The following is an 18314-nucleotide window of genomic DNA, read 5'->3' as shown; positions in this document are numbered from 1 at the left end:
CGCAACCAAATATATACAAGACGGAGTAAATACAACTAAAAAAAACAACCTTTTTTCGATTTAAAGTTGGAGCCCGTTTATTTTGAACTCCCTGTTCCTCTGATGGTGCCAGTGTGGATGCTTTATGGACAAATGAATCCAGCGTGTGTCCAGCAGTCTACCTTCTCGCGTCCGGGGCGGGAGCCGAGGAGGGGCTGGAGAGCAGTAACAGCCAGCGACCGTCGGTGAGCGCACGGAGTCGGATTTCCTGAGCTCTTCAAAGGCGCATCTCTGTGAGTATTGCAATGGCACTTGAAGTCAGTCCGATTCTCTCCTAACCTGTTTATAACAGATTTAGATCTCCCGGTTAAATATTTTATGTTTAAACATATGCATACTTGCGGTATGGGTTTTCAGTGTCTAGAGGAAGCGCATTTTTTTATTCCTTAATATTACCGTGCCAGTGTGGCATATAAAATGACATTTTTTTTTAGGGCCATTATATAATGACATTGTGGAAGAGCTTTGCTGGTTCGAAGCCGGTTGTGCTTGTATGGAGTTTGCGTGTTTCCGCCTTTGTCGGGGTTTTTTCAGGGTATCCCAGTTTCCTCCACACACTGCGCAGGTGAATTTGCTTTTCTGACCTGCCACCCGTATGCATGCGTTTGCCCCGCGACAGACTGGCACTCGCAGTCCGCTTTAGGCGCTGTTCCTGGCGAGCTGGACTCCAGCTCAGCGCGACTCTCCAGGGATAACGCGGTTACGGAAAGTGAACGGGTGTTTATAAGATGATGGCTTTCTGCTCATTTGGCTGCAGGAGATTTTATCTCATCAGTATTTGAAAACGAATGTCATTTTGATCATTATTCTCTAATGAAACAAAGTGTAAAATAAAAAAAAAGTTTTCTAAATTGTTGTGAAGGTGGATCAAACTTGCCTAACAGCATGTTCATCTTCTATTAAATTCTTCATAAAATGTTTAGTTCGCCCTCAATTTATTTTCTCTTTTTTTTGTTTTTTTTTGGCATATTGTGAGGACTTCTCAGCAGCCATTATTTTAAGATTCCTCCTTGCTTGCTATGCGAGATGTTTAACTGATACCGATCTCTCTCTGTGTGTATTGCACGTTGATTCTAGCTCACCAGCATTGTGGAGCTCTTCAGCGCAATTTCTTATTCCAAAGAATGTCATGAACCGTGGACCTCCAACTTCATGTTATTTCTGGAACAGAAGCAAAACTTTGGCTCTTTGCGGCAAAATACATTTCTTCCTTTACACGAAGGTCTTATCCCGATTTAAAAAAACGGCAAGCAGAAAGAGACATGATATTGTATCCCATCAGCGTGCGGGTGTATCCAGCCTGATCCAGCTACTTGCAAAAATTTAACTGCGTAACATAAGAAGACAGAACTTGTCGAAATATAAATTTATTCAGTGTTTCAGAAGTATAAATAGAGTTCTTTTTAATACGAATAGGCGTACGCAACGATGAGAAAAAAGGCATTATCTACCGTTCAAGTTAGAGGTTGGAACAAGTTGCCCAAGAATCAAATCACTCTGCATTATGACCAGGCTGAAATAAGCTCAAGCAAAATATGAGTGATTCCAGGCACATGATTGAAAGATGTTTTGCTACTCAGGGGGAAATGAACAGTTTTTAAATCTCATTAGAACCAGTGATTTGTCCTGACAACACATTTGTTTTAATGTGACGTTTTTCATTTTGGACTGACGCTGCAGCACTAATATGTTTATACTGAGCTTAATTATTTAGCTCTTCGGACTGAGAGGCAGCTTGCAGGCGCAGAGGTTGGCACTGCAGCCTCAGAGCTCTGGGATTCACTCCAGACCACGCAGCCTGCTCTCTGGAGTGTATAGTGTATGTTCTTCCCACATTCGTGCCCAGTACCTTTCCAAGAACATCTTGCCCAGGTGAATCTGCTCTTTAAGTTGTCCATACTTATTTCCTGCAAAGGACTGGTGTCCCAGGAAGGATGTAGTCCCATTGTGCACTTTGAGCGTGTGAGATGAGGTCTGGGTTAACAGGGATATAGGGCTTCTAGATGTTGGACAGATGACACCGAACTGAGGGATCCTATTTCTTTGTTATTTTTGCAAAGGGTTTGACAGAATCCTCACAGGAGAGCCAATGCACCCCTGAGGAAAAAGCCCACACTTCGGCAGGTAAGCAACATTTTACAATAAAATCATAAATTACCAGTATGAGAAACTGATATACTGATTTATGGCTTCTGGTACAATATGCTATTAATCGCAGGGTAGAATGTTAAAGGTTTGGAATGACAATATTTTTATTCTCTGTCCTCCTCTGAATCTGAAACCTTTGTATTTTCTAACCACATGCTTGACCCGCTAAATGCAAGATTAAAAACTTGCTGGTGGTGGTACAAGGCTCCAGAAATAAAAGAAAAATACAAGGGGGTTTATATAGCCCTGCCACTGTGGGATGAATATCTCTGCAAGTCGACTTAATGTGAATTTCACTAATGTGGTTTTGTACACATTCATTCATGTGCATTTGGTTGACGGCAGAGACCAAAAAAGATCTGAGAATTTCCTTTAAATAGGGAACATGTAGAACAAGGTCTGTAAAAGAGCTGTGTAACATTTCTTTGCGCATAAAGATAGCTGTGACAGACCCCAGACTCAAGCAGGGAGGTTTCAAAGGGTCTGCACACACAATAACTCACCATGGTCCTGAGATGTTTGCCTTTTAAGGTCAAACAAAAACACAGCACAAGAAAACACTCCCCCCAAAAAAAGCTCCCAGGCACAGATGCTACTACTGTGCACACCCTTTAAATACCAAATAAAAGCCTAATTACACTAATGTGTAAATGTGTGTTCTAAATTCCTTACCAATCAACTAATAACCACACCAGTTCCAACACATAACTTCACCACACTAAAAGACCACCTCAGTTCCAGAGGAGCATGACGTCACCTCTATAACCCGCTCAGCACAGTGAGCCCTCCTGCATGTGGATGTCCACAGGGAATTCACAGGGAATTTGTCGCGGCATCGAGTGTCAGGTTTTCTGTAACTCTGCCATCCCCTTTTAACGATACCTGTCACACGTGTGGTCTGAGAACCTGTTGATAGCAGGTAATGCATGACCCCTTTAAGAGCGTTGCTTGTTGGATCTTTAGAGCGTTGCTCATGTGATTTGCAGAGGTCAAGGCACAGAACCACTAGTACAAAGCGGAAATATTACAATCATTACAGGAATATGAATATCAAGATCTAACCTCTCTTAGTAGTGACACTAATTTATACAGTATGTAGTAGCATTTAGTAACACCTGCTCCTGATTGGAGTTTTCATTCGAAGCCCTACAGAACCCTGGAATGAGAAAATACATTTGTATATAATGCATTTAAAATGAAGAAAATTGAGCACTTCGTATCTTGTTTATGGCACCTACAAAGAAATGCATTTTACTTCAGAAGTTCAAAACTACACTTAAATCAACACCAGTCTACTAATTATGAGTACTAAATGCCATGCATCTTAATTAATTGTAAGATATGTATCCTGTGTTGTCGTAAGCTCAACAGCTGAATTACAAAGTCGGCTAATTGGTGCAGTGTAGAATGGTTAACAAGGATCCTTGTTTCTGCAGTGATGGAATTTAACATGTGAGATTTATACCAAATACAGCTGCACAGTTACATTCTTAATGGTGCTGTTGGGTTCTTGGGGACTGCTTAAACAAGAAGACCACACGCACGTTGGTCAAGTTAGCATTTCGTCTGGATTGAGTTTCCTGTTTAAGTTGATTTTTTTAGACTAATTATCTCCTTCTGCTCTTCCTGGTCAAAGAACCCCCCCCACAAGAATTATTCTTTACTAAAAGTGTTTTCCAAGTAAGGTCAGTTTCTGCTGTAATGTGATTTCAGATGGTGTCTGAAAACTTTTTAGTAACAGAACTTACATGAAATGCTGCAGAGTATGAATTATAAAGCCACCCATATCTTAAATTACATGTTGGCACAATTTGTGTGAGAAGAAAGGATGGTTAAATTGAACGCCAGGGCCTTCAAGATGCTCAAAAACTGGAGCTTGCAAACTATTCACCTCCTTCCAATGACGTCTCATTTTGTTGAAATACGAATGTGTACTTGTATTAAAATGACTCCTTTTAATGAAAACCTGAATGCTTAAATGAAACACTCAAATCAAAAAGAAAAAATCAAAAATGAAAATGTTTTTGCATAGGCACTGTACTGTATATAAATGAATGAGTCAAATTGCTTTCTAACATAAAAGACTGGGCTCTTTCGCACTGGTGTATTATTGGAGCAGAAGGAGGAGAGTATCTGGGGCAACAGGTAGAAGAAAAGGTCTCTGGCTCTAACTCTTGTTCATGTAAAACTGAAACAATGGAAGAACATGTGAAAAATGTCAGAGTACGCTATGCTGAGCGGAAAAAAACGCACAACAGCTTCTGTTACCTATCACCCTGCCTGACGCCCTGTGCCCTGACTAGTGCAACCTTTCATGCTGCCCAGAAATTTAACAGATGGCTAAGGAGGTGAGGCTCTAACATCAACAACTGCAGATAAAGCCAACCACACACACACACATCCAAAGCCACGAGTATCATCAAAAGAAAGTAGCACAGATGGGCTTCGACAATCAGTCGTCTGTGTGGAAGATTCTTCCTAGTCCTTCTTCGCACAAAAACCTCTTTCTAGGGGTTCTTGAGGGAGAGCTGAAACAGATTAGCAGTTTAGAAAATCTGTTTTCAGGTAAATATTTTCTCAGCTTCAACAGTGCCATGAATGTCTAGTCTAAGGTGTAGAACAATATGTGCACAATGTGTGATAAAGTATGTGATAAAAAATACACATGACATGGTGTCGAGTGACATCTACAGCACTCTAATGACTACCGAGTGTTTTTTTGACATGAGGGAATGCATTGGTATCGAGCAATAAGCTTATATTATAGAAGTTTAGGAGTTGCAGGAAATTATTATTTTAGAACCTCTTCTTTTCACTGTTAATGAAGCGCCAACGTTATGGAGCACACACAGTTCTTTTTTCATGATTTGAGCTCTGCAAAGGTTGGTCCTGTTGAGCATCCATTCAACGTGAAGCAGGCTGCTTCCAGTGGGAATATCCGGTCAAACTCCTTGTGAACCACAGGGAAGAGTCTCTGCCAATTATGCTGTCTCTTGAGGGAAACACTGACAGCACAGGACACTCATTTTCCGATGCTTGTGAGCAAAACATTCTTTCAATCGTGATGGAAAAACGTATTTTGCTTTGATTGATCAGCGTCTGTGTTCATGATGATCCAAATGGGTAAAAATAAACTTTGGAATTTTGCCTAGTCCTAGCAAACAGCATTTAGCTTTTTTGAAATTCCTACAATATAGCCGAGCTTTGACCTTGTTTAACATTTGTTAGCAGGTATTTAGCTTTGTTATTTGTCATTCAATTAGGGATGAAAATGGATGGGAAAATGATAAATTGGGGAGCGAAAGCTTAATTGGACAGGGCTCAGGAGCTCACAGTGCTACATTTTAATGGGAGTGAGATCGGTTTGTAACAGCTTGCAATGTAAATATTTTCACAACTTGGGTAACGTATTAACAGGGTTTTCATAATTGTTTTGTGAGCTGCTCTTTGACAGTCTGTGAGCAAAGCGTTCACTTTAGACATACGACCACCGAATCACTCTTAACACAAACAACACTCCTAACACAAATCCTGCTATAATGCTTTGCATGGGGTTGACAGCCATTTTGTATTTGCCCACTGTGATGCAGGATGCCCTAGCAGGCATATTTACTGTAAATAGACAGAGGTCGGTAAAAAAAACAATGCATGAAAACTCAACCCCTCCCACCAAGATAACCTTAAGCTCCTCTTTGAGCTCTCTGAGCACTTGTTGTGTTTCTTGGGGAGCTAATCTGCTTACCAGCTCCCACAAGTCTGAAGTCTCATGTTAACCTAACCCCTCAGTTCAAGGGTCATCAGCTGGATGAGCACTTCTTTCCCTCCCTCTATGCACTGCATAACAGAGGTTCTGACGTGCTTTCCAAACATCAGGTACAGGCCGACCCTGGGATTCTCCACTTCCTGGTTTTTTAAATGTCACCCAGTCAATTTCAACTTCTTCCAATTGGTCAGATGACTGAGGACGGCAGGTCATTCCCCAAAGCTTTCTGGGAATGTAGATCAGATAAGGGGTGCCATTTTGTCTTAACCTGACATCCTGTCGCACTACAAATATGCAACAAGACTTAACAGCGAAATGAGGAAAAAGCTTTTAATTATATTGTAATTTTAATCCTTATAATATAATCATTGAAAATAGATGACAGCAAATGCTTAGTGGTTGGATGCAGTAGCAGATACTACATGCATCACTGAAATGGAGCCTCACTGATTTTGATAAAAACTAATCTTCTGATCTGCAACATATCACCATTCAGCAGAGACAGAATAGTACTTCTGCTGATTGTTTTGAGATATTTTTCAAAGATAATGTAAATCTCATAAATTACTTCCATACACTGTACACTATGTTGAAAACAGATGTGGTATTTCATGAAGAAAATTCCATGTATAGAAGTGTCTAAAGTCCACAGAAACATATTGGAGTACCTCCAAATTATAAACCTAAGTGCTGTCTATATAATTGTTTTGAACCCTGATCCAGAAATATGCTAAATATAAAGTATTTATATTTAAATGCATAAATAAAGTGTTCTCCAGTCTATTGCTTTGTCTGAAATGTAAATCTCACAGTTGTTGCATGTGACTAGTGTTCTGTGTTGTATAGAAAGAGGAGTTGTAAAATTTACTGTAAAATACAACAGGATTTTTACAACAGGTGAGATTAAAAATTGATTTTCTGACCTGGAATTATAATGCCAGCAAAATTTATAAAGGACCATGTGATATGTTCAACATACTACTACTACTAATCAGATTTAATTCCATCTTCAAATATGCTGATGACACTACCATCACTGGCCGAATCATTGCTAAGGATGAGACAGCCTACAGGGATGATGTCAGGAACCTGGTGGAGTGGCGCACTGACAATAACCTCTCCCTCAATGTCCGCAAAACCAAAGAGCTGGCCTTTGAGCTGGCCTTTGATTTTAGAAAGCAGGGTGGGGACCACACCCCTGTTCACAGCAATGGGGTGGCTGTTGAGCTGGTTAGCAGCTTCAAGTTCCCAGGTACCTTCATCGCTAATGACTTAACGTGGTCCCAGCATGTAGCTGGAGCTACAAAGAAGGCACGACAACGCCTTTACTTCCTCAGACAATTGAAAAAATTTGGTCTGTCTTCAGCGGTCCATACCACATGTCACAGGTCTGCTGTTGAGAGTGGCCCACATGTGGGATTACAGTGTGGACTGGCAGCGGCTAGTTGTCTGACCAGAGGGCATTACAGGGGGGTGATCAGGTCAGCCCAGTCCATCACTGGAGCACAGCTCCCCTCTTTTCAGACATTTTTACTACTTGCTGCCTCGGGAAGGCTGGAAGTATCGCTAAGGATATCTGTCATCCTGGTTCCTCACTTTTCTCCCCCTTTCCCTCTGGTGAGCGTTCTAGGAGCATAAAGGCACAGACTCAGAGACTGTCAAGATGTCAGATTATTAACTCTACAACTGGCTCACACTGATGTGTTTTTTCTCTAAGATGTATGTTTTTGTTGTTGTTGCTGCTGGTGTTCTGTGTTCTTGTTTTGGGTGTTTCCTTGAAGTTTTTGTAGAGGAGCATACATGCAAATAGGTTTTTCATTGCATTTGTGCCTTTGATAATAAAGTCTACTCTACAATGTGCTTTTCTACACAAAAGCAGAAAACAACAGAGCCGAATAAATCAGAAATGATTGGGAAGAAGTGAAGGATTTGAAAGTGCTGACATACTTGAATGATCTGGAGCCATAGAACAGAAAGCAAGGTCTGTCCTGTCAGTGTTCTGAGTCTTTTGTGTGAAACTAAAACAGGGTCAGAGACAATAGACAGAGAGCTGTGTAGTGAAGAAACAATTCACTGTTCTAGTCAGGAGATGATTTAAATAAGAGTAGGTTGGAGACACTTTACAGTAGGTTGGAGAGTGACTTACATTTAAGATTTTAATTAATATTTAAATTTCTAAAATACCAGTATACTTTGTTAAACTGTCAAATTGGGCTAATCAGAAACCACAAAATTATTTTTTTTCTTTTTCATTGTTTTATGGTGTATTTGTGGTTAGATGAATAAATAACAGAGAATTAGAGATACAGTATATAAGCTCCTTGAAATATTTTGATAAACAAATAATAAGATTTCCAATACTTTTGCAGAAGTAAAAGACTTTCTTTCAAACAGAATGAGATTCTTTTCCTATAGTTGATGTTTTATTAACTTAACTGTAAAAGGCATTGTAATAATTTATATGCTTGTAATGTAAAGCACATGCTTATATGACCAAAGAGGAAATACTGTAATTGTTTCTTTTGGAAACCTGTCTCAGATGTTATTAAAGCATGAAGGAAATGGAAATACATTAGTATTCTGCCTAGAGAACAGACACGACTCTTGTGTAAATTTAGAGACAAGCTTATTGAGTTGACACTGGCACAATGCTCATGAGTAATTTTAAAAAAGGGGGAAAAGGGGAATTAACTGGTGAATCTCTCCCAAAAATCGAGCCCCTGAGTCAGCTGTTTGAGAAATCAATACGCAAACTCTCCGTGCGTCAAGGAACAACAAAGTTCATTGCACTCATGTATTGTACTATCACACATTACTTGACAAGAAAGGAGCAGTTTGAATGGGTAAGGTTCCAAGAAATAAATAACATATTTAATGAAATTAAAGTTTCACAATAAATTGTAACACAATGCAGAAAGCTACAATAATCATAAATAACTCATCCCATTTATTCGTCACATGTCATATTGAATGTCACCTGACTTAATTAAAGAAAAGATGCAGGAAGAGTTACCGAAAGGGCTGTTAATAAATGACTAACACATGTCACACACTTCATTTACCTTCTGGTTATAAATGTTCAGGTTCTTCTTCCTAGAAAAAGATGCAGCAGACACTATACAGACGATACAGTTTATCTATACATTTTCAAAACTGTACATGTCTAGAAACCCTCACATTTAGAGAGTTAATCTTTTTTGTTTTAAATAAATCCAAATAAAATGACATGTTTTTCATTAACAATAATTACCAGAGTTATGTGCTCCATCTCAACTACTAATCTTAATTTCTATATAAACAACAGGAAGCGAGAGAAAGGAATCAAATGGTTCTCTTTTAGCATAGTTCAAAAAATGTAGGTTGTTTGATCTTGGGAAAAAAATCTTTGTACTTAGGATTCCTCATTCCTGCTGTTTTTCCAGCTGGAGTTTTTCTTGCCTGTAAACTGGCTGCTACTATTCTCCGGCCCATTGCTTTGTCTGAAAGATCTCACAGCTGCTCTACGTGATCACAGCTCAGTGTTGTACAATAAGAAAAGTTGTAAAGTTTACTGGAAAATACCCAAATGCTGTTTTTTGCATAACAATTAATAATGTGTAAAATGATTGTACTCGTAAAAGCTTGTGACGGATAATTTGGGGGACAAAATGTGATTTAGTTTTCAAATGAAAACAATCTTTTTTACAGTGTTTCCTGTTTTGAGCAGTGAAATATTTTTCATTGCCTGTAGCGATGGGAAAAGATCAGAAGAAATGGATGGAGCCAAATTTAAAATTATATTGGCAGAGATGTGATTTTTAAAATGAAAAACATTAAATACTGTATGATGTTTTTATTTAAATTGCTTTATAAAATTTTAATAATAAAATAGACAAAACCGCTACATTGGAGGGTCTAAGAAAATAATATGGTGTCAGCTCAACTTAGCGTTTCTGCCTTGTATACCTTCACAACTTACTGCTCTGTATTCTGGAAGAATTACAGCGTTATTCACTGTAAAGCAAAATGTTTTCCCATGGATTATAGTACAGACAGCAGCATTCCCACAGCCTTTTCTATGGTTTGTATTGCAGGAACAGTGACTTCCAATTAGTTTCCACCATGAAGATGATACGATTTCTGTCTGCCTTCTTGTTTGCCTTTTGTCTTCCCCTATCCAATGCTCAAAAGACAGGTAGGTAATTGCGAATAAAAAAGATCTTGATGTTAATCAAGGCTATCACATTCAGATCTAGGTTATTCAAGCCCTAACCCTTCAAGAAGAATCTAATAATTAAATTGTTTAACACCCAGTGAGCCTATTTACAGGTGTTACAGGCCTTATAGTGCCCTCTAGTGGCAAGTCACCAGTTGTTGTCTTTGCTGAGGCTGGCCTGCCACAGCCTCCTTCTGTTCCCAAACAACACATGAAATGTTCCTTGTAGTCATGCGTGCTGCAATGTGCCACAAAGTGGTTATAACATTTGTGCTTTTGAATGTGTTGTTGAGTGTTTCACCACCCATCCATTGTATTTTGTAACTTACTCAGGCACCAGAACCAGAGGACTGAACAGAAACCTAACACAGAGGAGGCTGAATTCCATTTTGCACAGAAAGGATAGCATTCTTTTTCAGCATGGGCTTAGCCTTTCTGTACTAATCACACTCCTAGTGGGCCTCTATAAAAACAAATTTTTGTTTCATCTAACAATGTAATTTGGCTCTATTCCACTAAATAGGGTCATAGCAGGGAGAGCTGCTATGTTGCTTTCAGTTTCTGCTTATGCCCTACGGACAGACTCCAGCAAGTTGTGACCCTCATCAGGATAGGCACAACATTTCAGAGCATTGCTGTATTAGAACCACTGTTTCTATTTAAAGCAGTGGCTAAAACTTCTCACAATTTGTATTCTGCTAGAGGATTTATGTAAGAGATTAATCACCTATTCATTTCTAACATAACATAACAACATAACATGACATATAACATAACTTTATTGGCCCTATACAATTTCTTGCATTAGGAATTTGTCTTTTTGCATACCCCAGCTTGCTCTCCATGAGACACACAGACAGGGAGAGAAGCTTAGGGTCAGGGCACAGGGTCAGCCATTGTACAGTGCCCCTGGAGCAGTTGGGGTTAAGGGCCTTGCTCGGGGGCCCAACGGAGTAGGATTCCTCTGCCGGCTGCAGTCTTTGAACAGGCAACCTTCCAGCCACAGGCGCAGATCCCGAGCCACAGAGCCACCGCTCCACCCTCTAGGATTCTATTTCTATGTTTAGGAGAATCCCGATTCTGTGTCCTGGTCTACCATTTTAGAGGCTTCATGGCCGGTGCCAATTCAGTTGACTTTGGCTGAGAAAAAGGCAGAAAACATTTCTTCAAACTAAAAATCAAAAGTCAGATTCTGAAACTGAAGAACCAGTCTGAAAGCGCAGTGCCAGTCGGAGTCCTGGTCCTTTGTTTGTGCTGCTCTGTTGTGATTAATTGCCCAGTGCTGTGTCTTACCTTCAGTTTGCACAGAGGAGACTGCTGCAGACATCGTGTTCTTGGTGGATGGCTCGTGGAGTATCGGAACGGAAAACTTTCAGCAGATCCGGGACTTCCTCTATGCCCTTATAGACAGCTTTGATGTCGGAGCAGATAAAGTACAGATTGGGCTCATTCAGTACAGCAACAGTCCCCGGACAGAGTTTACCCTCAACCAGTATCAGAAGAAACAGGACATTCTAACATACATACAGTCCCTTCTTTACAAAGGCGGGGGCACAAGGACAGGCCTGGGGCTCAGTTATATGCTAGACAACCACTTCACAGAAGCAGCAGGGAGCCGAGCGGGTGAAGGGGTGCCACAGGTAGCCATTGTGATCACAGACGGCCAGTCCCAGGACACCGTGAAGCAGGAGGCCGAAAAGGTGAAGAACAGCGGCATCACGCTCTACGCCATTGGGATAAAAGAGGCAGTGTTGGAAGAGCTGAATGAGATAGCCAGCGACCCGGACGACAAGTTTGTGTACAACGTGGATGACTTCGCTGCCCTGCAGGGCATCTCAAAGAATTTCGTCCAGGTTCTGTGCACCACTGTGGAGGAGTCAAAGCGTCAGACTCTTCAGGTTTCGAAAGGTAAGCGATACACTGGGCCCTTGCAGTCTCAGCTAAACATAGTTTGATTTTTGCTTCATGTCAGATCCTACCTTTTGCCACTGAGACACGACTATTTGCATTGGTTCTTAGCTTCTATAGAACGAGACACAGCATTTTCTTCATAAGGACAAATGCACACGAGTCATGTTTGTTCCTGTTTATAGACTCAAACAACCAGGAAAGCTGGATTTCATCTTGTCTACATGTCATGGTGCCGCTGTGACAAATAAAGGAAAATTACAGGGCCCAAGTATCTGAAATAAATTGCAAAACCAACAATGATTTCCTCAGCAGGAACAGCGACAGGTGAACCGTTGTACTGTGTGACAGTAGTTGCACCTTTCTAGCCGTGTCTACAGTAACAGGCTGGTGAGCATCAGACCGATGCCACTTGAACTCACTGTACTTCACCATGTACTGGTGCTTAAAGTACAACACGCCCTGTATGAACAGACATCGCACAGCATTTTAAATCACCTGTGTAGCTTGCTTCAGTATTTCAGGACAAATATCCAAGTTCACGGTTTCTGTAACAGTGGTCACAAGCGTGACTGTTATACTCCACCTTTTTTTATGGGCTCAAGCAGACGTTCCATGACTGGATGTCCTGAATATGAATATATTAAGCCGACATTGGTTTCTGAGTGTCTTAGAACATAACATTTTTGTAAACGGTCGCTCTGGGTAAGGGCGTCTACTATGCAAGCTACTGTATTACTATTACTACTAATATTAATAATGAATAAGAACACTTTTTAATCCTAGTTGAATAATCCAATAGTAGAACTGTTTTTGTGGACTTGAACTTCGGGTTATTATTCACCCCAGATGCATTTTTTAGTTAAACTCCTGTACTGAAATATTATTTTTCAGAATGCCGGCAAGCCACTGCTGCTGACATTGTATTTCTGGTGGACGGTTCAACAAGCATCGGTGAAACAAACTTCAATGAAGTGAGGAACTTTCTTTATACCTTTGTGGAAGGTCTGGACGTTGGCTTGAATAAGGTTCGCGTGGGACTAGCGCAATACAGTGACGAGGTGTACCAAGAGTTTCTACTGAACAAATACTCCGATAAACAAGACATCTTGGAACAGATGCAAAACCTGCAGTACAGAACTGGTGGCACTAATACTGGGAAAGCCCTGGAGTTCATGAGGACACAGTATTTCACAGAAGAAGCAGGAAGCAGGGCCACACAAGGCATCCCGCAGGTTGTCATTGTCATCACTGATGGTGTATCAGCCGACGAAGTCCGGGAGCCAGCTAAAAAGCTGAGGGAGAACGCTACTGTTTTTGTGGTTAGCATTGGTGTTGCAGATTATGCTGAGCTTCATGAAATTGCAAACAGGCCATCTGAAAAGTTTCTTTTCAATATTGACAACTTCGAAGCTCTTAATAATTTAAGTTCCAGCCTTTTGCCAAATGTTTGCACCTCGATTGGAATCCAGAAAGAAGGTAAGGATATTTTTTTAGAATTATGGAGTGCTTATAGTCGCTGCAGCAGCTAATAATGCACAGATGTCTTCAGTTCATGTTGGGACAAAATAAAAATGATGCCAATGTCCGTCAGCCCTCAGATTCACTCACATTTCCAATTTAATATGAATTAAAATCAGCATTGTTATTTAATCGGAGTTTCCAGTCAGAAACAACTGAAATTCACTCAGTTCTAGCAAATGTACAATAGTACTATACTTTCTGAAAAATGGATTGTAGTTTTAACTTTTGTTTCAAAACAAAATTCTTTATGAAGAAAATCAACTAACTCTTTTTTGAGTAGTTGTTATTCAAAAACCTATGGTTTTATTTAAAGATTTGTCCTCTGTTGGACTCTTAAAAATGTCTCCTTCCTAAAAACATATATTTTATAAATACATGGTACTTAATACTAAGCTGAGTGTAATAATTTTCCTCCTTGGTGTGTTGTTTTGAAAAAAGCAAGAGTGAAACTCTTTTTTCTTTATCCCATTCACCTTTTTTACAGCTTTAGGTCCCAGCTATGCAGATATCGTTTTTCTGGTTGGTGGTTCAACTCCTCTTGGCGCTCCAGCTTTTCAACAAATAAGGAGTTTCATCTCCAGAATCGTGAATCAGCTGGACGTTGGCATTAACCAGCATCGAGTTGGCATGGCGCAATTCAGTGGTGACACCAAGACCGAGTTCTTGCTGAATACTTATGAGAAGAAGGGAGAAGTACTTAATCATCTGAAGAGCAATTTTAGATTAAAAGGTGGAGCCCACAGATTAGGGCAGGCCCTAAATTACGTACACCGCACCTTCTACAAAGAGTCAGCTGGCAGCAGGATTGCTGAGGGGTTCCGTCAGTTTCTCATTGTTTTCACCTCTGCGAAATCAGAAGATGAAATCCAGAGGGCGGCGAGGATTATCAAGGCAGAGGGAGTGACTGTGATTTCAATCGGACTGCCCCGTGCACCCATCACTGAGCTGGAAGTGGTGGCCACAAAGCCTTATGTCTACCAGTTGAATTCACAAGTGTTCAGCAAAACAGTCCAGGAGGTCTCTGGGATTATTGAATCTAAAGAAGCACACCTGGGATTATTAACTGGACCAGCAGGTAAAGTAATGTTCACCTTTTCACGAATAATTAGTTGATTTGAGATATAACATTTTACTAATCTAGTTTCAAGCATTTAATGTACTTTATTAATCAAAGCAAAAACAAAGCAAAAAAAACTTGCAGATCAAGACAAGATGAAGACGAAGAAAACGCACTGCAGTTTTTGTGATAGCTTCTTACAATGGGATGTTCAGTTATTCACGTTTCATTTAATTCAGCTCAATATAAATTAGCTGAATTATTAAAAATATGATCCTTGAAATCCCTATTGGAGTGATAATCATTGCACTTCAGAACTGGATTTAAGTTTTTGTTTTGACTTTAGGACTTGTAAATGACTCCATGATCCCTTTAACTATTGTATAAACACCACCCAGGTAATGGTTTCCAGAAGTTTATAAGATTATAAGTTTATAATTATGCTATAAGCAATTGAGTCATTATTCACATATTAAAACACATCCGACATGTACAAATGTTATGTTTGGTTTTCTGGATTCTTGCGAGACTTTTCATCTTTTTCACAGCCTGCAAGTCTGCCACTGTGGCCGACATTGTGTTTATTGTGGATGAGTCTACCAGCATTGGGACCCAAAACTTCCGGTCCATCCGGAACTTCATCTACAAAATCATTGATGGTTTGGATGTGGACCTTAATAAAGTGAGGACTGGTGTCGTCATGTACAGCAACGCTCCAAGAGCTGAGGTGTATCTGAACAGCTTTAGAGAAAAGGCCGAGATTTTACGATACATCAAAACCCTGCCCTACAGAGGTGGTGACACAAATACAGGTGCAGCCTTAGACTTTGCGAGACAGAACATGTTTGTCCAAGGCCAGGGAAGTCGCCGGTCCCAAGGCGTGCAGCAGATCGCCATCGTGATCACCGACGGCGAATCCCAAGACAACGTGAGCGGCCCGGCGGTCAGTCTCCAACGTGCTGGTGTGACCGTCTTCGCTCTGGGGATCAAGGAGGCAAACATGAAGCAACTAAAGCAGATCGCATCCTATCCATCCAGGAAGTTTGTTTTCAATGTAGATAGCTTTGCAAAGCTGGCCTCTGTGGAAAAGTCCCTTCAGAAATTGCTTTGCAGTGAAATAATCAGTATTGCCTTTGCTGCTCCAAGAGTGATCTACTCCCTTAAAGAAGGTAATAGCTGATCTATGAAATTCAGGTCATTTAAGATTTGTGTTGCAGTGCAGAACAAAAATGTAAAATACAGAATACTCTGCACATTTCAAAGTCTTTCCCCTGCCTTTAAACAAAACATTAAAAAGAAGAAGATATTAGGTTTAAGAGGCTTGCATTTTTTACCTATAAATCCAGGCTAAATACCCTGTGAATGGCAAACTAGTTTTACAAGCAGATTTTCTAAGAAAAGTACAGTAAATATTTACTGTTACTAATGAGGACTTAGTGCAACTGTATTGATTAATGGTGATTTCTTCTGCCTTTGCTCTAAAAGCTGGTTCTTTTACTAATATCCGTTGCTCTTTGGCTGTACAGGATGCGTGGAAACAGAAGAGGCAGACATCTACTTTTTAATTGATCACTCTGGAAGCATCGATCCCCTGGGCTTTGTGGACATGAAAAAATTCATCAAGGAGATGATTCGCATGTTCAGAATTGGACCGCAGAGTGTTAGGATTGGGGTGGTGAAATATGCCAGCACGCCTACAGTAGAGTTCACTGTAACAGAGCACACCAACAAGAAAGATTTGGAAAGAGCTGTAGAAAGGGTCCAACAGCTGGGAGGGGGAACCCAGACAGGAGACGCACTGAGATCGATGAGCACCCTCTTCCAAAAGGCAGCCAGCAGCCGCAACAGAAAGACTCCCCAGTTTCTCATCGTCATCACAGATGGGAAGTCCCAAGACACAGTGGTGGATGCTGCCAAGGAGCTCAGGGCACAAAGCATCATGATCTATGCTATAGGAGTTGGGGATGCAAATGAAGATGAGCTCTTGGAGATGTCAGGATCACCAGACAAGAAGTTTTACGTCTCCAATTTTGACTCGTTGAGGCTTATTAAGAATGAAGTAGCCCAAGAAATCTGCTCTGAGGAAGGTCAGTAGAAATGAAAGGGATAATGTTACTGCTTAGAGAGCCTTGGCTTTTTTGTGTCTTTTGTGTCAAATTATGCTTGTAATAAAATTGGTCTGAAGTTGCCAGGAAACTGTTAGATGGTTTATCTCTCAGAATGGTCAGCGATCTAGACAGTGAAATAAACGCCTCCATACTGAAGCTCTGAAAATTTCTTCAGAACTATTCTTCTGTAGAAGCTCAGCAAATCCATAGTTGCATTAATATTTATAACTTCTGAAATGATTTTTCTCTCAAGAGCACAATCACCTAATAAAATGTATCGGGTATTGTCTGATTCTTAGAAAAAATATTATTAATAGTTTTGGATTGTAACTTACAGTACCTGTGTCATTGTAGTGCAGTAATATAAAATTAATATCAAGAAAACAAGAAATAAATAAGAACTGTGGAATTAATAAATATAGGAAATAGTGTCTTGAGGTAAAAAGTGACAGCAGATGATTAATGATGTATGTAAGATATATTTATTGTTTGATGGTTAAAAGTCAAAAACATGTATTTTTCATCCCTTGGACATCAGTTTGCAAACCAATAACAACCCACAATTAATGTGTTGCAAGTCATTGGGTAGAGAAAAATTATAAGTTAATCATTCTTTCCTTTTTTTTTTTACTAGCATGTAAGACAATGGAAGCAGATATAATTTTTCTGATTGACAGTTCTGGGAGCATTCACCCAGATGACTATTCCAAAATGAAAACATTCATGGAATCAATGGTTGACAGATCCGACATTGGTGCAGATAAAGTCCAAGTAGGGGTCTTACAGTTTAGCAGTGTGCAACAGGAAGAGTTCCCCCTCAACAAATACGAAGACAAGAGTGGAATAAAGCAAGCAATCTATAATATACAGCAATTAGGTGGTGGAACACTAACTGGGGAAGCTCTGACATTTACATCCCAGTATTTTGATGCTGCAAGAGGTGGGCGGTCGACTGTTAAACAGTTCTTGATTGTTATCACGGATGGAGAGGCCCAGGATGAGGTTGCCAAGCCAGCCGAGAACTTGAGAAACAAGGGAATAACCATCTATACTATTGGGGTAATGAATGCCAACAACACTCAGCTTGTGGAAATCAGCGGTTCTCAGGACAAAGTTCACTCGGCAGAGAACTTTGATGGGCTTCAGTTCTTGGAAAAGAATATCCTATTTCAAATCTGTAACCCAGATACTGGTGAGTAGCTCTTGTCAACAAAATACCTTACTATCACCGTTACTCTATGTGTCAACGTGAAGTTTTAAAGAAAGTAATAAATGTGAAAAACTTAACAGGAATGAGAAATCAGGAGTGACGTTGCAACAAAACATTGTTGACTCACATGGATTCCCAAACTGAATCCATGTGAGTTTTGCTTCTGGAGATGCCTGAACAATTCCAGACTAATCTGTACAGTATGTTCTTGGCATCTCTATAAGCAAAACTCATCAGGCATCAGATGAACAACTAGTTCATTGAATTTCTCCAGACTTCACCAGTATTTTAGTATTTGGCTGCATACAGTACTTGCAGAATATAGCAGAGCATATAAGAGGACAAACTGAGCATCTTCTGAA

General features: G+C 40.2%; 1 protein-coding gene across 1 annotated transcript in view; it reads left to right on the top strand.

Annotated features, from left to right (window-relative positions):
• Positions 1–254: 254 nt before the first annotated feature.
• The window catches only part of col6a4a (collagen, type VI, alpha 4a), a 52795-nt gene continuing 34735 nt past the window's right edge, over positions 255–18314 (top strand). The window contains exons 1-9 of the mRNA XM_088929653.1: positions 255–272; positions 2100–2163; positions 10024–10124; positions 11445–12053; positions 12948–13532; positions 14062–14652; positions 15183–15803; positions 16161–16721; positions 17377–17934. Coding sequence (XP_088785779.1) covers positions 10052–10124; positions 11445–12053; positions 12948–13532; positions 14062–14652; positions 15183–15803; positions 16161–16721; positions 17377–17934 — 3598 coding nt within the window. The 5' untranslated portion in view covers positions 255–272; positions 2100–2163; positions 10024–10051. The remainder of the gene's footprint in view (positions 273–2099; positions 2164–10023; positions 10125–11444; positions 12054–12947; positions 13533–14061; positions 14653–15182; positions 15804–16160; positions 16722–17376; positions 17935–18314) is intronic.

This window comes from Atractosteus spatula, chromosome 12 (assembly GCF_055471065.1).
Source record: "Atractosteus spatula isolate fAtrSpa1 chromosome 12, fAtrSpa1.hap1, whole genome shotgun sequence".
Taxonomy (NCBI): domain Eukaryota; kingdom Metazoa; phylum Chordata; class Actinopteri; order Semionotiformes; family Lepisosteidae; genus Atractosteus; species Atractosteus spatula.
The sequence above is the reverse complement of the archived record's forward strand: the minus strand, read 5'-3'. Positions and strand labels throughout refer to the sequence as shown.